The sequence below is a fragment of the Cucumis sativus genome, chromosome 2, assembly GCF_000004075.3.
Source record: "Cucumis sativus cultivar 9930 chromosome 2, Cucumber_9930_V3, whole genome shotgun sequence".
Taxonomy (NCBI): Eukaryota; Viridiplantae; Streptophyta; class Magnoliopsida; order Cucurbitales; family Cucurbitaceae; genus Cucumis; species Cucumis sativus.
This window is the reverse complement of record NC_026656.2, coordinates 16,301,633-16,320,182: the sequence shown is the minus strand read 5'-3', so window position 1 is coordinate 16,320,182 and position 18,550 is coordinate 16,301,633. Positions and strand designations below refer to the sequence as shown.

General features: G+C 37.6%; 1 protein-coding gene across 10 annotated transcripts in view; it reads right to left on the bottom strand.

Annotated features, from left to right (window-relative positions):
* LOC101212428 (protein RRNAD1) overlaps positions 1-18,550 on the bottom strand; it is a 34,355-nt gene that overhangs the window by 5,518 nt on the left and 10,287 nt on the right. For 6 of the 10 annotated variants that reach the window (XR_004214743.1, XR_004214744.1, XM_031881544.1 and 3 more), the window contains 10 exons: positions 14,215-14,298; positions 13,707-13,781; positions 13,075-13,155; positions 12,471-12,610; positions 11,997-12,248; positions 6,726-6,900; positions 4,993-5,069; positions 4,398-4,539; positions 4,020-4,235; positions 2,662-2,870 (listed from right to left, as the gene is read on the bottom strand). Coding sequence is in view for 7 of the 10 variants with exons in the window: in XM_031881544.1 (XP_031737404.1) it covers positions 2,662-2,870; positions 4,020-4,235; positions 4,398-4,539; positions 4,993-5,069; positions 6,726-6,900; positions 11,997-12,248; positions 12,471-12,610; positions 13,075-13,155; positions 13,707-13,781; positions 14,215-14,298 (1,451 nt within the window). In the remaining 3 variants the exon portion in view is untranslated. Of the gene's footprint in view, positions 1-2,661; positions 2,871-4,019; positions 4,236-4,397; positions 4,540-4,992; positions 5,077-6,725; positions 6,901-11,996; positions 12,249-12,470; positions 12,611-13,074; positions 13,156-13,706; positions 13,782-14,214; positions 14,299-18,550 lie in introns of those variants that run through there. The other 4 variants (XM_031881545.1, XR_004214745.1, XM_031881548.1 and 1 more) reach the window with 4 other exon arrangements.

Sequence of the window (18,550 nt, the reverse complement as noted above, 5' to 3'; positions counted from 1 at the left end):
TTAGCCATCTTCAGGGGGAGAGTGTGAGTGAAGAGTCTAACAACACCTTTGAATTCATCGAACCCACTCCTAGTGTTGTGTCTAACATCATTCCTCATTCCATAGTCCTACCCACAAACCAAGTCCCCTGGAAAACGTACTACAGGAGGAATCACAAAAAGGAAGTCGGTTCCCCTACTAGTCAGCCGCCGGCTCCAGTCCAAGACTCTGAACCTCCTCGAGATCAAGGTATGGAAAACCCTACTGAACCCTGTACTAAGAATATGATAAGTGAGAATGACAGGTCTAATGTTGCTGTTCTTGAAAACGTGGAAGAAAAGGACAGTGGTGATGAGATTGAGGTCAGAATAGAAACCCGTAATAATGAAGCGGAACAGGGTCATACAGGAAAATCAGATGAGTATGATTCCTCTCTTGACATTCCCATTGCTCTGAGAAAAGGCACCAGGTCTTGTACTAAACACCCCATTTGCAATTATGTTTCCTACGATATCTCTCTCCTCAGTTCAGAGCTTTTACAGCAAGCCTTGACTCTACCATAATACCAAAAGATATCTACACTGCTTTAAAGTATCCTGAATGGAAGAATGCTGTCATGGAAGAGATGAAAGCTCTTGAAAAGAATAGTACTTGGGACATTTGTACTCTACCTAAGGGACACAAAACTGTGGGATGCAAATGGGTGTTCTCTCTCAAATACAAAGCTGATGGTACTCTTGACAGACACAAGGCAAGGTTAGTTGCGAAGGGATTTACTCAAACCTATGGTATTGACTATTCAGAAACTTTTTCTCCAGTTGCTAAGTTGAATACTATTAGAGTTCTGTTATCTGTTGCTGTGAACAAAGATTGGCCTTATATCAGCTGGATGTTAAGAATGCCTTTTTGAATGGAGACCTCGTAGAGGAAGTCTACATGAGCCCTCCGCCTGGATTTGAAGCCCAGTTTGGTCAGCATGTGTGTAAACTCCAAAATCTATATATGGTCTGAAACAGTCTCCCAGAGCATGGTTTGACAGATTCACTACCTTTGTCAAGTCCCAAGGGTACAGGCAGGGACACTCTGATCATACTTTATTTACAAAGGTTTCCAAAACAGGAAAGATTGCTGTTCTAATAGTTTATGTGGATGACATTGTTTTGACTGGAGATGATCAGGCAGAAATCAGTCAACTAAAGCAGAGAATGGGCGATGAGTTTGAAATCAAGGATTTGGGAAATTTGAAATATTTCCTTGGAATGGAGGTGGCCAGATCTAAAGAAGGTATCTCCGTATCTCAAAGAAAATACATCCTTGATTTGTTAACCGAGACAGGTATGTTAGGATGTCGTCCCACTGACACTCCTATTGAATTCAACTGCAAACTAGGAAACTCTGATGATCAAGTTCCAGTTGATAAAGAACAGTATCAACGCCTCGTGGGTAAATTAATTTACTTATCTCATACTCGTCCTGATATTTCCTTTGCTGTGAGTGTTGTCAGCCAGTTTATGCAGACCCCTAATGAGGAACACATGAAAGCTGTCAACAGAATCTTGAGATACTTAAAATCAACACCTGGTAAGGGCTGATGTTTAGAAAAACAGACAGAAAGACCGTTGAGGCATACACTGACTCGGATTGGGCAGGATCTGTTGTTGACAGAAAATCTACCTCTGGTTATTGTACCTTTGTTTGGGGCAATCTTGTAACTTGGAGGAGTAAGAAGCAAAGTGTTGTGGCCAGGAGCAGCGCTGAGGCTGAATATAGAGCTATGAGTTTAGGAATATGTGAGGAAATTTGGCTTCAGAAAGTTTTGACAGATCTTCATCAGGAATGTGAGACACCATTGAAGCTTTTCTGTGATAATAAAGCCGCTATTAGTATTGCTAACAACCCTGTTCAACATGATAGAACTAAACATGTTGAGATTGATCGACATTTTATCAAAGAAAAACTTGACAGTGGGAGCATATGCATTCCGTACATCCCTTCGAGTCAACAGGTTGCTGACGTTCTTACCAAAGGGCTTCTCAGACCAAACTTCGACTTTTGCGTTAGCAAGTTGGGCCTCATTGATATTTACGTCCCAACTTGAGGGGGAGTGTTGGAATTCTTTCCTTTTTTTCTAGGCTTTTTCCTTGTTAGAATCCTAGAATAATTATGGAAAGATTATGGGAATGTATTCCTTATTTTCCTAAATCTTTTCCTTTTTTATTCCATTGTGTACTCTATTTATTCTCCCCTGTACCTATTGTTTTATTCATTAGAAAATAATAACAACAAACAATCGTGGTTTTTCTCCCGGTACTCGGGTTTCCACGTAAATTAGTGTGAACTCGTTGTCTCTCTTTTCAATACTAATTATAATTATCAACTCTAGAATTGAACTCACCCAAATTTATGAGTCTTATCTATTTTGAGGTATCAAATTTGTTGGATGTACACTTAAATTTTTCATGTTGTTTTCGTATCTCATGTCCGTGCTTCTTAATGTTTAAATTAAAGAACAGAAAATTTTATACTCCCTAATTCCTAAAATGATAGTAGCATTCAACTAATGTTTAAGGTTAAACATTTGCTTATCAACACAACTATAAAACTCTACGGGAGCAAAATTTCCTCACATTGAAAATTATTCCGCAACAAAATTTGGGAAAACGCCAAATTCAATAGTATTACCTTTCCTCCAATAAACCTTCTGTTGTACCAACTTTCCTAGCGATTATAGCCACGTTCCTTGGAGATAAAGACGGGTCAAAAATAGGTAGAAGTATGGCTTCAACCGATCCACCTTGCTCCTGAAGAAACAGTAATCTGTCGAGCAGAATACATGTTTCCAATACTGGGCCCAGAGCAGCTCGAAGAGACCAATAAGGCCCAATAAGTTCCTGCATAAGATTTATTAATTACATTTGGAAATATTTAAGAGCCATTATAATAATTTGGATACGAAATTTTCACATAAAAGACGTATCCTTCCTATTAGTTGTCAGGGAATTGGGGTTTTTTCTAGGCCTCTAGCACTTTCTTCAAAAGAATTTTATACACAGTCGATAGGTTGGTCATTTTATCTCATTTCCAGGCTCCAGTATATGTTTTACTATAATATGAAGTAAGGATTTTTCAGAAGTTGACATAGGATATCTTGTTTTACGCAAGATACCTTTCTATTTACACATTCTTTCTATCATGTCAATTTTTTAATACCCAATACCTCCATTCATTCACTACTAAATGGACGGGCTCACAAAGAACTTTAGCTTAACTTAACCGTATATGCATATATGATTGTATCGTGCAACTATGCATAGTTGTACCAAGTATTTATGAGATGCACAGTAGAACTAAAATGTATTGCAATATAAAAGAAAATAACTTACAAGACGAACAAAGTAATATGAAGAACTTGGACCCTTCCTCTCTTGAGAACATTTAATCCTAATCCATTTAACAAAATGCCTAACTTCCTCATTTCCACTTCCCTATTTATATAGGAAGACCATAAAAACTCTCTATCTAATTACTAATATATCATTGATAGGCTAAACATACTCCTAATAGCAAAGTGCATGAGATTAATAAAGCCATTGTTTGATGCAGGGATCCATTAGAATGAGAACACAGAATCAATCTTATCGAATCAATTACCGTCACATCTTCTAGCCTGTAACATTTGAGACCAAAGTGCAACATTCTCCAACTAACCTCATGCACTTCAATCAGATAAACTAAATCCTCCGTAACAGAAATGTCAAGAAATGGTCCCTTGGGTTCTAACTTTCTAATCGAATGATTTAACCCTCAAATTCTAATACAACTGTCCTATTCTTTGAACATCTACTGTTCAGTTTATCAAATTAGATGTCACACACACACACAACACACCCTTGATAATTCTGAAGAAAATGAATTAATAAATTAACATTGAGCAACTAAATTGTTTCAGACTAAAGCTTATTTATTATTGTAACTAGTAATTTGTATACAACTCAGTCCTATCTGTTTAAAAGGTATAAGAATTTAGCAAGTATACATACGGTAAAAGGGTCAGTGTCCATCCAGATTCCATAACAATCCATATCCTGCGAAGATTGAATTCCAAGGCGATTTAATCCAGAGTGACAAAACTTTTCAAAAAGAGGGTATTTGTCAACAGATTTGGACTGTTCACATGGCGTACTCCCATGGTCTGAAACAGTATGAGAAAAAGCATTGACGTTGACTGGCAACCCCCCAATAAGATCTGCAACACACTTTCAGGGTAGCAAAGTAGATGAAAATTGTTATTTTGATATTTTACTAGTCAAGGAAACGGTTAACATCGCACTAGTATTCCAGCACAGAATACCAAGATGTCATAGAATCCCATCAATTAACAGAAAGTTAGGGACACTGTAGTATTTACCATCTCATACCTGATTGTGATGCCTCAAGCTTATCTTCATGACACTGCGAGGATACTGAATCCTCCCTTTTCTTTTGACGGCGCAATGCCTTTCCTTGACGCCCAACGGATGGGCAAGTGGCAACCACGTCTGGATAATATTTATAGAGTACCTTAACAGAAGAAAAAAGTAAGAAAGAACACTTGAGGAAAAAATAAATAATTTTTTTGCAAACAGATGTGCAGATAACGTACTATTTCAAATATATTTTCCGTAACTTATGGTTGGCCAAATTTAATAGTGAAATCTCTATTGCAACTTCAGTTGAATCTTTTGTGTTAAAGCGCCCTACACGCTAACCAGAACACATGGGTAAACTTCCAGTTGCATAACCTCACTGAAGTTTTTAAGACAAACAACAGTTACTAATCAAGTAACTTGCCTTAAAGAACAACAAATAGTTATTAGATCAAGTTGAATTTAGAGAGAGACAAACAATAAAAATATGAGACAGGATTAAATTTTAAATCAATTCAGTAGATCTTCAAAATATGCTTATAGGTAAGTGTAAGTTATAATTGAACTAAGTTGTACATGATGAGTTACAATTGATTGCAGCTTTTACCATTTGGAAAGCAGCACGAAAAGCATGCAACTCAAAATTATGGAGGCCACCTTCATTTTCCAAATTCCTCCATCTTTCTGCGCTCTAAGGAGAGAAACAAGTTATAAATTTAAATAAAAAATTGATTATAGATCCATTAAATTTCTAAATGCACTTATTTCTTGACTTGTGGTTAGATATTATCTGTTCAAGGCATTTATTGTAATAGTGTATAAGCTAAACAATGACAAGCCCTGGCTCTCTCTCCCCAAGCAACAATTGGCATCAAAACCAAATGTTGTTTTTATATCTACCGCACTTAAAATTCATTGTAAACAACTTTCATTGGGACACAAGGGCATACAACAAACCAAACCTATAGAAAAAGGAACATCCCCTACAAGAAAGGACTCCAACTATGCAATATGACGCCTATAGAATAGTTACAAAAAGATTTTCAAACCGAAGCTCACAAAGAAACATGCAAGTGAACAAGAGACCAAAACCACACTAGGATCCCTATTCACCCCTCTAAAAATCTTACCATTCTACTCACCCCACAAAGCCCATAAGATCACACACCCCAACAAGCCATAAAAAGCGGCCCTTCTCCTCATGAGGGGAATTGAGAGAAACCCCCCGCTCATAACTTGAGCGATAGAAAAAAAGCCTTTTAATCAACCATAAACAACTTGAGCAATACAACAAGAGTTGTTTAATCAACTGGAGACAGCTATATACACCTTGCATATAATTTAATTCAAAATTACTTTGAGCATGAAATTACTTTTATTTCTTTTTTTTTAAAGAAGACAGCCTCTTTATTAATATTAATATAATAATAACGAGACAAAAGCTCATAGTACAAGAAAATTATGCAATGAGCATGTAACCATGGATCAGAGGGTGCACTTGAGCATCTCAACTAGGTTGACACCCCCATAGCACCCTCATCATATCCAACCAAGCTAAAACCCATAACAAAGGAGCAATGGCCAAAGGCAAAACAAACACAAAAGAAGTACAGAGAAATACAAATACAAGACTAAACATCCTTCTAAATAAAAGGCGACCAAAAACTCGCACCGAAACAAACTTGAGATCATAGGAGAAAGAACACGAGGAGGCTGAAAAGTGGTGACTCCACTGGGGACTTACGCTAAGAAGCTTGCCCTGAAAATATCTCTCTAGAATCTTCCCTAGCACAATTCTGACAATAATACAAAACAATTGAGAAAAAGCAAACAGGAGCTGTAAGGAGTCACCAACGGCAGAGCATAAATGCAGACTAAAGGGGATATACAGTGACCAAAAACAAAATTCCAAACAAAGATCCACAACTTGTATTCAGAGGAAGGAAATAACTCAAAAGATTTCCAACAGCATTCAGCGACCACTATCTTTGATCAATTATAACCCTTTCTTTCCAGTGTTACTAAAGCGCCAAAGAAATCTGAAATTCACTCACTTCTTTAACCATCAAAATTACTTGAGACAAAGATTCCAGAAAGCTACTTTCTGATAAACAGCTAAACATCTTCTTCTGTCGCAAATCATAAACAGCTAAATACTTTTATTTCTCTCCTTTCCTTTCCAAGTGAAGGTCCACTACAAGTCCAAATCTTTTCTTAATCTTATCATACAGGGTGAGTCAAGGAAACTAAATCAATAAGACGATAACCCAACTTGGCTTGATAAGACAAACAAAATGAAATCTTTTTTTAGTATGACAGTGGAGAATGTCAAAAGCTGACCTGACATGCAAGGCCTCTGCCACTTTTTCCCAGAGACAAGCCAGAAGATTTGACACCGAAGCTCATTGGAAATCCATTTTGGACACCTTCATTGTTAGATCCATACTCCGTGAGAAGGTTGTAACAGCAACCAATATTAATTACTGCTTTTACTTCCTTGCACTCTACAAATGTCCTGGTTTATATAGTGAAATATAGTACATTTGTTAAATCCTGTAATGGGAGGAGAGAGATAAGAACACCAATATTGCCCATCACATTTGCACATTTTACTTCCAAAAATATTACTTTTGGGAAAAATGTAATAATTTAAAACCCATATACTTGATTATACACATCCTATCTTCAACTACTCCAAATGCTGTAAAAATACATATAGGTGAAACAACCAATTCAAAACATGTTACTTGTTTACGTATAGTATTGGAAATCAAAGTTCCTTACCACACCCACATAAACTTTTTAGTTCATCCAAAATTATGAAATAAAATAGGATTGTTTTCAATTATAGCAAAATGAACCAAAATATTTACAACGATAGATTCTAAAATTTTGCTCTGTTTTGTAAATATTTTCAACAATTTTGCCATTTACAATAATTTTCCAATAAAATATTCATGTTTTTCCTTTAGTTGATCCTTTTTTATTCTCATGAATGAAAAATTAGTTTTTGGACCATAAAAACCTAAATAATTACTTTTGAATAAATAAAATCAAATGACTCCAAAAATCACGGAAATATTCACTAAATAAAAAGAGTAATTCAATATTGTTAGATTTAGCGGGCTTGTTGTATATTGAAAGCCCGAGAATTTGTTAAGATTTTATAGTGCTCTAATTATCTTTTATTATTTTTATTATGGTTCTATAACCTATAAATATATGCTCCCTGTATCATTATGAGATAGAGAAAAATAATAAGAAAACAACATCGTGGTTTTTCTCCCTGTTCTAGGGTTTCCACGTAAAATAGTTTGTCTTTCTATTTTTCTTCTTTCAATATGGTATCAAAGCAAGGTGTCGATGAAACCTTAGAAGGTCAAACACTTGGTGAAAAACCGAACAGAGGAGACAACCGCCATCAGCGTCGCCGTTGCCGTTGCCGCTGCCGCCACCGTCGATGCTCGTATAGTTGCTGCCATGGATGAATGGTTCTGACAATTTCAGACAACGCCGACAATCCTAAACCCAGCCTTTTCTTCTTTGCACGCGCTTCCACGCGTCGCCGCCGAAAACCACCGAACCTACCCATCTCATTCAGAAAGGGCCGACCAACCCATCCCTGCCACCTTTGCCTTTATCCGCAGCCGTTAATGCCTCCCACGTGCCACTTCATGTTCTGCCATCTACCTCCGTCGAGCCACCGCCGATTCTACCAACCAACTTGTATGCATTGCTGTCTACTATCTTTGTTCCAAACCCTAGCTCGAGCTTGGGCATCCCCAAATGTACTCAACATTTGAAGTTGGAGAGTCTTTGGCACATTCAAAACCTAACATGCCAATCTCTTATTCTTCGAATATAGCCCACCAGCAACTAGAGGAGCTTAGACAGCAGATTGTAGCACTTAAGGCTACCTTAGGGGCAACATCCAATACCCCTAGTCGCGGTCTCCATACATCTTTACCAGTGTATTATGAGAATCTGGTAACTTCATTCCCTTCTCTATCCTCTCCTTATGTGACTAATACAGTGGCATAATCTACATGATATTTTTCAGAGGAAAAATTGAACGACAATAACTATTTTTCATGGTCTTAGTAAGTGAAAATGGTTCTTGAAGGGCGACATAAATTCGGTTTTCTGACGGGGGGAAATACCTCGTCCTTTGCCTGGGGACCCTCAGGAACGATACTGGAAGGGGTATGATTCTCTTCTTTGATCCATATTAATCAATTATATGAAGCCACAGATTGGCAAACCTTTACTCTACACTGCAACTGCTAAGGATATTTGGGACATAGCCCAGAAACTATATTCCAAACGTCAAAATGTCTCTCACCTATATACTCTACGGAAACAGATTCATGAATGACAATGTACAGTACTCTAGAGTTGCAGAGATTGACAGGATTTATGATTTTCTTGCTGGTCTTAACTCTAAGTTTGATATAATTCGTGGGCGTATACTAGGCCAAGACCAATTCCCTCCCTAATGGATGTCTGTTCTGAAATTCGTTTTGAGGAGGATTGCACGAATGCTAGGAGTAGTTCAACAATCCCAATTATTGACTCTGTTGCTTTTAGTGCAAGGTCCTCTACCAGTGGGAGTGAAAAGAACAATGGGAAACCAATTCCTGTCTGTGATCATTGCAAGAAACAATTGCATACCAGGAGCAGTGTTGGAAGTTACATGGTCATCCCCCAGGAGGTAAAAAAATGTCCTTCCAAGATAAACAGAACATTGGACAGGTATATGTGAGTGAGTCTGCTAGAACTTCTTAACCACCTAATCTACATGAGGATCAAGTCAATCCGAATTCTACTACTCTAGGTGCCATTGCCCACACATGTATATCTCAGTCCTTCAGTCTCATTAGTATTGATGGGAAGAGACCTTGGATTCTGGATTCAGGCGCCACAGACCATTTGACTGGTTCCTCTGAATTGTTTGTGTCCCCATGTGCTGGTAACGAAACAATTAAGATTGCAGATGGCTCCTTGGCCCCTATTACTGGGAAGGGGAAGATTTCTCTTTGTGTAGGGTTCTCCTTATATCACGTGTTGCATGTGTCCAAAATATCTATCTATTGTCTATAAGCAAGATTACTCGTCATTTAAATTGCAAAGGAACATTCTTACCTGATTCTGTCTCTTTTCAGAACTTGAGCTCGGGGAGGATGATTGACACTGCCCGACATAGTAGGGGACTCTACCTTCTTGATGATGACACCTTTAGTAGCACTTCTAGGACTAGCCTTTTATCTTCTTATTTTACTACTTCTGAACAAGATTTCATGTTATGGCATTTTCGTCTAGGCCACCCTAATTTTCAATATATGAAACATTTGTTTCCTCATCTTTTCTCTAAAATTGATGTCTACTTTATCTTGTGATGTGTGTATTTGGACTAAACAACATCGGTTATCTTTTCCTTCCCAACCATACAAACCAATTCATCCTTTCACCCTTGTTCATAGTGATGTTTGGGGTTCTTCCAAGGTCACTACTTCATCTGGAAAACGGTAGTTTGTAACGTTTATTGATGATCATACCCGTCTTATCTGGGTCTTTCTCATCTCCAATAAGTCTGAGGTTACCTCCGTCTTTCGAGATTTTTATCACACTATAGAGACACAGTTTAATGTGAAAATTGCTATTCTATGAAGTGATAATGGTCGTGAGTTCCAAAATCATACACTCAATGAGTTTTTATCCTCCAAAGGGATTGTCCACCAGAGTTTCCTGTGCCTATACCCCCAACAAAATGGCATAGCCTTGCGTAAAAATCGTCATTTCTTGGAAGTAGCTCGGTCTCTTATGTTGTCCACTTCCTTACCATCCTATCTTTGGGACGCAATGTCATTCTTACTGCAGCTCATCTTATTAACAGGATGCCTTCTCGCGTATTACATCTCCAGACCCCCTTAGAATGTCTTAGAGAGTCATATCCTTCTACCCATCTCATTTCTGATGTTCCTCTCCGGGTGTTTGGATGCACAACTTATGTTCATAACCATGGTCCTAATCCAACTAAGTTTGCTCCTCGAGCCCAGACGTGTGTCTTTGTTGGTTATCCTTTGCACCAAAGAGGCTATAAATGCTTTCATCCGTCTTCTCGTAAGTACTTTGTCTCCATGGATGTCATCTTTCTTGACAATCGTCCTTTCTTTCCCGTTAGCCTACTTCAGGGGGAGAGTGAGAGTAGTAAGAGTGAAGAGTCTAACTGGGTGATTTTCTTAGAGTCTACCAGTCCTTTTTTTACTCCCCTACCTAACCCAGATCCTCACAACATGATCCTACCTACGAACGAAGTTCCTTGGAAAACCTATTATAGGAGGAATCTTAGAAAGGAACCTGAGTCTCCTAATACTCAGTTGGCTCCGGTCCAAGATTCTAAACCACTGCGAGATCAAGGTATGACTGATACTACTAATTCACATATTGATAGTAAAATGAGTGAAAGTGATAGGTTCGGGACAATTATTCCTGAGAACATAGGTGAACAGGACAATGTTGATACTGGGGTTATTTCAAATAGAGCAGGCAGTGATGGTGGAAATGAGGTGATTGAGAAAGTTACGAAGAATAAAACTAAGGAGGATCATTTAGAAAATATCAGTAACTATGATTCGTCTCTTGATCTTTTCCTATTGCACTGAGGAAGGGTACCAGGTCCTGCCCAAAACACTCTATTGGTAATTTCGTGTCTTATAAGAACTTGTCTCCTCGGTTTAGAGCCTTTACAGCCAGGCTTGACTCTACTGCCATACCCAAAAATATCCATGTTGCCTTTGAATGCCCATAGTGGAAAATTGCAGTCATGGAGGAAATGAGAGCCCTAGAAAAGAACAAGACTTGGGAGCTCTACACTCTACCTAAGGGACACAAGAGTGTGGGATGCAAGTGGGTGTTCACTATCAAGTATAGAGCTGATGGTACTCTTGACAGATATAAGGCTAGATTAGTTGCAAAAGGGTTCACTCAAACTTATGGGGTTGTTGCCAGGAGTAGTGCTGAAACTGAATACAGGGCCATGAGTTTGGGAATCTGTGAAGAAATTTGGCTTCAAAAGGTGCTATTTGATCTTCACCAAGAATATGAGATGCCTATAAAACTTTCTGTGATAATAAGGTGGCTATCAGCATTGCTAATCAACATGACAGAACTAAACATGTAGAGATTGACAGACACTTTATCAAAGAGAAATTGGACAGTGGTAGCATCTGCATTCCTTACATACCTTCAAGCCAATAAAGTGTTGATATTCTCACAAAAGAACTTCTCAGATAAAGTTTTGAGTCTTGTGTTAACAAGTTGGGTTTTTCTAACATTTACGGCCCAACTTGAGGGGGAGTGTTAGAATTATCGGACTTGTTGTATGTTGAAAGCCTAAGAGTTTGTTAACATTTTATAGTGCCCTAATTATCTTTTATTATTTTTATTATGGGTTCTATAACCTATAAATATATACTCCCTGTATCATTCTAAGATAGAGAAAAATAATAAGAAAATAGCATCGTGGTTTTTCTCCCTATTCTAGGGTTTCCACATAAAATAGAGTTTGTCTTTCTATTTTTCTTCTTTCAATAAATATCATGCTATTCTAACCTAAGAATTATCACCGAAAGATCACCACAAGCATGAAGACCAGCAAGAACCAATGAAGGCTCTTCGTCAGAATTGCACAAAGTCAAACACTTCGAATCCTGTTGGTTTATTTTCTTTTGATCATCACCAGTCATACTTGTCTTCTCAACATGATCGTCTTCTAGCGACATGTTAGCAAGGGATTTTAATGCGTCAACGGACAACACATGGAATGTCATTGCCTTTGGCAGTCTCAAATTTTTGGCTTCCAACCTGTAAGAAGTTCAAGGGAAATTAAAAAACAGATAATTCTTGAGATATTAAGTTAAAAAACATTAAGTAGAAGCATATATGATATCTTCGTCTAGTAAAAAACTAAGATCATTTACGCAAGATAAGAAGAAAGAAGAAGAAGAAGAAGATTTTAAAAATAGGAGAAATGAAGCATATCAACACAAATATTTTCTTGGCTGAACATGTTTTCCAGACCCTTACCCAGCTTTACGAATTTGAGATAAGTAATACTTCTTAATCCGTGCTGAACGTGCACTTGTGACATTTCCATGATGGGAACAGGCATCAATTGCAAGAACTGAATGCTTGTAATGGAAGGAGAGCGCTTGTGCTAAGTAACCCTAACAATAAAAGATCATAAGTATGAAATCAACTACTTATTTTCCATGATGCAATAGCCAAACGTCATATAAAGCATTCAATTAAATAAAGCTTTTGTTCTATGAAGAAATTATATGCACAATAAACTCTTTTAAGAAGATAGCAAAACATTAATGGAAAAGAGAACAGATCGACAGAGTAAGAACATTATGGTGGAGGATATCATTGAAAATATATGAGTGGGATTTCAATCCCAATGTAGGAAAGAAAAATTCATCAGAAAATGCTTAAATTAGAAGCCTAGAGAGAATAATATTGCCATTAAACAGGGCTTACAAATTAGAACCTAATGGATCCAAAATCATGGAAGATACTCAAGCCTATCCCCGTGGAATGATTTTCTTTAGTACAGGCTAATATAAGGAAGCTAAGATGCAATATCAAACTTACCCATCTTGAACATAGTAATGAAAGTAAGAGTTACCTGACCAGCACCCACATCAACAATTGCACGACTTTTCATGTCACTTGCAATTAAACTAATAATGGCGGAAAGGACTTCAACCTGTTCATGCAGTAAAATTTTCCTAATGAATCATATAGAAAATGTTTTGTTCATATGACACAATTTGGAAGATTGAACCACCGTGCTTGGCAAGCCATGAAACACACAGATTATGTCATACAAAATGTACGAAGCATAAATCATATCCAGATGCAAAGTTAAAGATGAAATGCATTCTATTCAATTTAAATTATCATAACTCAGTAAATAAGCATTTACTTGGTTAATGATCGCCATAGACTCATAAAGTCCTACTAACTTCACAAAATTGATAATAAACGCCAGAAAAATTTACTCCTACGTTGCAAAACAATATCATAAGAATTCAAACCTCAATTTAGAAATCATAGTCAAGCTTAGAAAAGAAAGAGAGTTGCATGTTACAATGAGAATATTTGGATTTTAACTTATTCATTCTTATCGCTAAGTTGCTCTCTGATTTTAAATTTAAATGGCTTGCTAAAATATTATACATTCAAGGACTTTCTCCGTTAGTAAATTGATAAAGGCATAAATTACTCCATCTGGAAATGTATCACCCAATAACTTACTTCATGTTTTTTCTTCTGATTCATGCCTTGAGAAAGAACAGTGTTAAGCGAAGCCATGCACCAGCCAGGCAGGACCTGCAATAACATACACATATGTGGCACTAAGACATGGATAAACACATCTGGAACGGATTCATGAGTAATCTCTCCCAGCTCCCAGTTTGTGCTTCTTATTTTTGTTATAGGTAGAAAATGTACGAAGCATAAATCTTATTATAAAAGATGTCCTTTTCTCAATAATCCAATTCTGTAACATGCAAGTCCAATGCATATTATGCCATTTTCAAGTTTGTGCTTCTTATTTTTGTTATAGGTAGAAAATGTACGAAGCATAAATCTTATTATAAAAGATGTCCTTTTCTCAATAATCCAATTCTGTAACATGCAAGTCCAATGCATATTATGCCATTTTCAAGTTTGTGCTTCTTATTTTTGTTATAGGTAGAAAATCTATCTAATCAAGCAAAAACCGTCAACCAAACATAAATTACATTTATTTAGCAACTACCATCTGCAAGTCTGCTTGTTCACGTTGAAAGGCAAGAGATTTTGAAGTACGGATAAATTTCTTTAACGAATCTGGCCAGTTTTCCTGAAAGATTTTGTCAAAACAGAAAATTAAATATATTTTCACTACATTACTCTAGTGCCCACGTAACAAGAAATAAAAGGCTCTAACAATTAGTTTCATAAATTCCTTAAATAAATATCTCCCGTCAAAATACTCCCTTGTTGCCAATGCTAATAACATTCATCAACGCTGGTATTTCTAAATAATAATCCACAGTAGAGTCTATGATGCATATTAAAAACACATGAAGTCAGTAACACAGATAACTATCATCAACATTTTCACGCTAGCCATATTTTGTCACATATTTCCTTTTTGAACTCTTTCCCTTTCATAACCTTAATAATTCTATTTAATCTAATTAGTCAAAGACATCATATGTGCACATTAAGATGTACCAATATTTAATATGAAATCAACTTACAGTATGACAAAAAATTCATTCAAATTTTAAAATTTAAATCTACTAAAAAATCGTCAAATATGGAGTTAGTGAATGAAAATGATCATCATCCTTATTTAAAATTCAATTAATCAATAATACGTGTTGAGACATTGATGACCGAATTTATATGCTCACCAGGCAAACACAGGAGGTTAGACAGAAATCTTTTTAGCATCTGTTTCAAAAAAATAATAATAATAAAATTCAATCCATTACATGTTGATTTTCCTAGAATTGAAACTGAATTTATACAAAGAAATCTGTTTAGAAATAATTGTACTAAGGGTGTTTGTGTAATCTTTTATACCTTTGTTTATTTCCTTTTTTTTGTCAAGGCTTATTATGGCCTATAAAGATTTCATCCTTTGTATTCTTATGTGAATAAGAGAAATATACAAAAGACTGATATTGTGGCCTTTTCTCCCTGAAAAGCACACCAGTGCTATTCCTTTTTATTCTCCTTTTATTAACTTTTATATGGCATTAGAGCCATGAATAACAAAACACTAGCTGTCAACGAAAATCAACCAAAGGAAAACCCTATCACATAACTCTTGACCATCGACGATTAAGGGTGATCCTTGATCGGTCGGAGTTGGTTTTCGACCAAACCGCCACCAAACTGACCATGGTCAGTTTGGTAAATGTTTAAATCAACCTCGACTATCAATAAGTAAATGTCAGTGGATTTAACACTAGAAAATATTTTTTGAAATTTGTCGATTTGAAGCTTTTCCAAACCGACACCAACCGGGGTCTCTCATTCTTCAACCAACCAACTTCAGTTTGGCCAGTCGGCTTAGTTTTTCGATCTATCACTCCCCCCTACTGACAATAACCTCACCATCATCTTTGCCACAAACCTCACCAATGTGGCTGCCACTTTTCCCACTGGAGTCGCCATCAACCAGTATCTCTGGTGCCTCCTACCACCCATGTGTAAGGCCCCCAATTATCTATACGTATAAGAGGAAGGGTAAAAAGGGAAATTCCTTAGCAACAAATGATGAGAGAATAATGGGAGAGGATCGTGCAGGTGGGACCCACCGGGAGAATGACAGGGAGAAATATAAATATGTAATTTTGGGGTAGGGATGGCTAGGTTATTTTTAGTTATCTCGAAGAGAGGAAAGGCTGCTGAGAACCATCCAGCCCTGTATAAAAGGAGCTGGGTATGCTTTACTACTGTTCTTTCTTTTGTTTTTCATATATTCCTACTGTTGCATGTATTTTGGCTTATATATAAATAAAGATTCACAGAGTGCTGCCTCTGTTTAGCCATTTGGTTAGGATATTTTTAAGTTTTCTTGTTAGTATCCTAACAACTAGTATCAGAGCCTCGAAAACTGTGGGTGGTTACGCGTCTAATGGCTCAACGACAAATAGAGGATAGGGTGGATGGGATGGAGAGAGAAATCTTGGGCTTAAAAGAGATGATGTTGGAAATGAAGAAATCTCTTAATAGGATGGCTGAGGAGATGAGAGAAAGCCATAGCTATAAAAGGAGAGAAGAGTCGGGTACTTCTGATGGTTCCATTATGAAACTTAAGGGGAAGATGGAAGAGATGGAAACCACCACTGGAGGAAATATTGTCAATGTGGACAGAAGCAAGTATAAGAAGCTGGAGATGCCGATGTTCACCGGAGAGAACCCTGAATCTTGGGTATAAAGAGCATAACACTTCTTTGAGATTAACAACTTGGCGGACACAGAGAAGGTCAAAGTAACCGTGGTTAGCTTTGGACAGGATGAGGTTGATCGGTACCGATGGAGTAATAACCGCAAGAAGGTTGAAACCTAGGAGGATCTGAAGGGGAGAATGTTCGAATTCTTTCGGGATTCTGGTCAGAAAAGTTTGGGAGCAAGATTAATTCGAATTGAGCAGGACGGATCCTATAATGACTACTTAAAGAAATTCGTCAACTACTCGGCTCCATTGCCACAAATGCCTGAAAGTGTATTAATGGATGCTTTTGTGACCAGACTGGAACCTGCACTTCAAGCCGAAGTGATCAATTGATATCCTCAAACTTTAGAAGAGTGTATGAAGGAAGCACAGTTAGTGAACGATAGGAATTTAGCACTGAAGTGAACTAAAACAGCTAGACATAGTAGAAGAGACAGAAATCGAACTCAAGTCAATCACAGGAATTACCTCTAAGGAAACCATGAAGCTGAAAGGGAAGATAAAAGGGAAGGAGGTGGCAGTTCTTATTGACATTGGAGCCACCCACAACTTCATACACGAGGCATTGGTGGAGGAAAAACAGCTGACGATCACACAAGGGACGAAATTTGGAGTATCAATTGGGGATGGTACACGTTGTCTTGGAAAAGGGATCAGTAAGAGGGTGGAACTGAGGCTGAAGGAAATGACTATTATAGCCGACTTTCTAGCTGTGGAGTTGGGAAGAGTTGACGTAGTCTTGGGGATGCAATGGCTTGATACAACAGGAACCATGGAGGTCCACTAGCTGACACTGACTATGTTCATTCATGGTAGGAGGTAAATAAATAGTTCTAAAGGGAGATCCTTCGCTCATCAAGGCAGAATGCTCCTTAAAAACCTCGGAGAAAACCTAGGAAATAGAAGACCAAGGATTCCTTTCAGAACTAAAAAATTATGAAATAGAAATGGAGGACTATAAAGAAGACGAAAGGAGATGAAGAAGGGGTGCCCATGATCCAATCCTTATTGAGGTACAATGCTGATATTTTCGAGACACCAAAGGGGCTGCCACCAAAAAGGGAAATTGATCACCGCCTTCTGACCTTACCAGATCAAAAACCTATCAACGTGAGGCTTTATAAATATGGGCATATTCAAAAGGAAGAAATTGAGAAGTTAGTGGCAGAAATGATTCAAGTTGGAGTGATAAGGCCAAGCCACAGTCCCTACTCAAGTCCGGTTATATTGGTTAAGAAGAAGGATGGAGGATGGAGATTCTGTGTGGATTATAGGAAACTGAATCAAGTGACCATTTCTGACAAATTCCCTATACCCGTCATTGAGGAGCAGTTGGATGAATTGAACGGAGCAATGATATTTTCTAAGTTGGATCTGAAATCAAGCTATCATCAGATCAAAATGAGTGGGAACGCATTGAGAAGACGGCTTTCCGTACCCACGAGGGACATTACGAATTCCTGGTAATGCCTTTCGGCCTTACTAATGCACCTATCACTTTCCAATCCTTGATAAACCAGGTATTTAAACCCTTCTTGAGACGTTTGTATTAGTTTTTTTTTTATGATAAACTTGTTTATAGTACCGACATTGTGGAACATGAAAAACATTTGGGAATGGTGTTTGCAGTATTGAGAGACAATCAACTTTTTGCCAACAAGAAGAAGTGTGTCATAGCACATTCTCAGATACAGTACTTGGGTCATCAAATATCCAAGAAAGGGGTGGAGGCAGATAGAGAGAAAATCCAAAGCATGGTAAGTTGGCCTCAACCGAAGGGGGTAACTGAACTGAGAGGATTCCTAGGCTTGACTGGTTACTACCGAAGCTTTGTAAAAGGGTATGGAGAGATTGCAGCACCTCTAACTAGGCTGTTACAGAAGAATGCATTTAAATGGGATGAGGAAGCTTCGGTAGGCTTCGAGAGTTTGAAGAGAGCAATGAGTACAATTCCAGTATTGGCTCTACCGGATTGGTCTCTCCCCTTCACCATCGAAACTTACACGTCGAGTGTCGGGTTAGGGGCAGTAATTTCTCAAAAAGGGCATCCTATTGCTTTCTTCAGCCAAAAGCTATCCTCAAGGGCTCAATTGAAGTCTATATATGAAAGAGAACTCATGGTTGTGGTGTTGTCTATGCA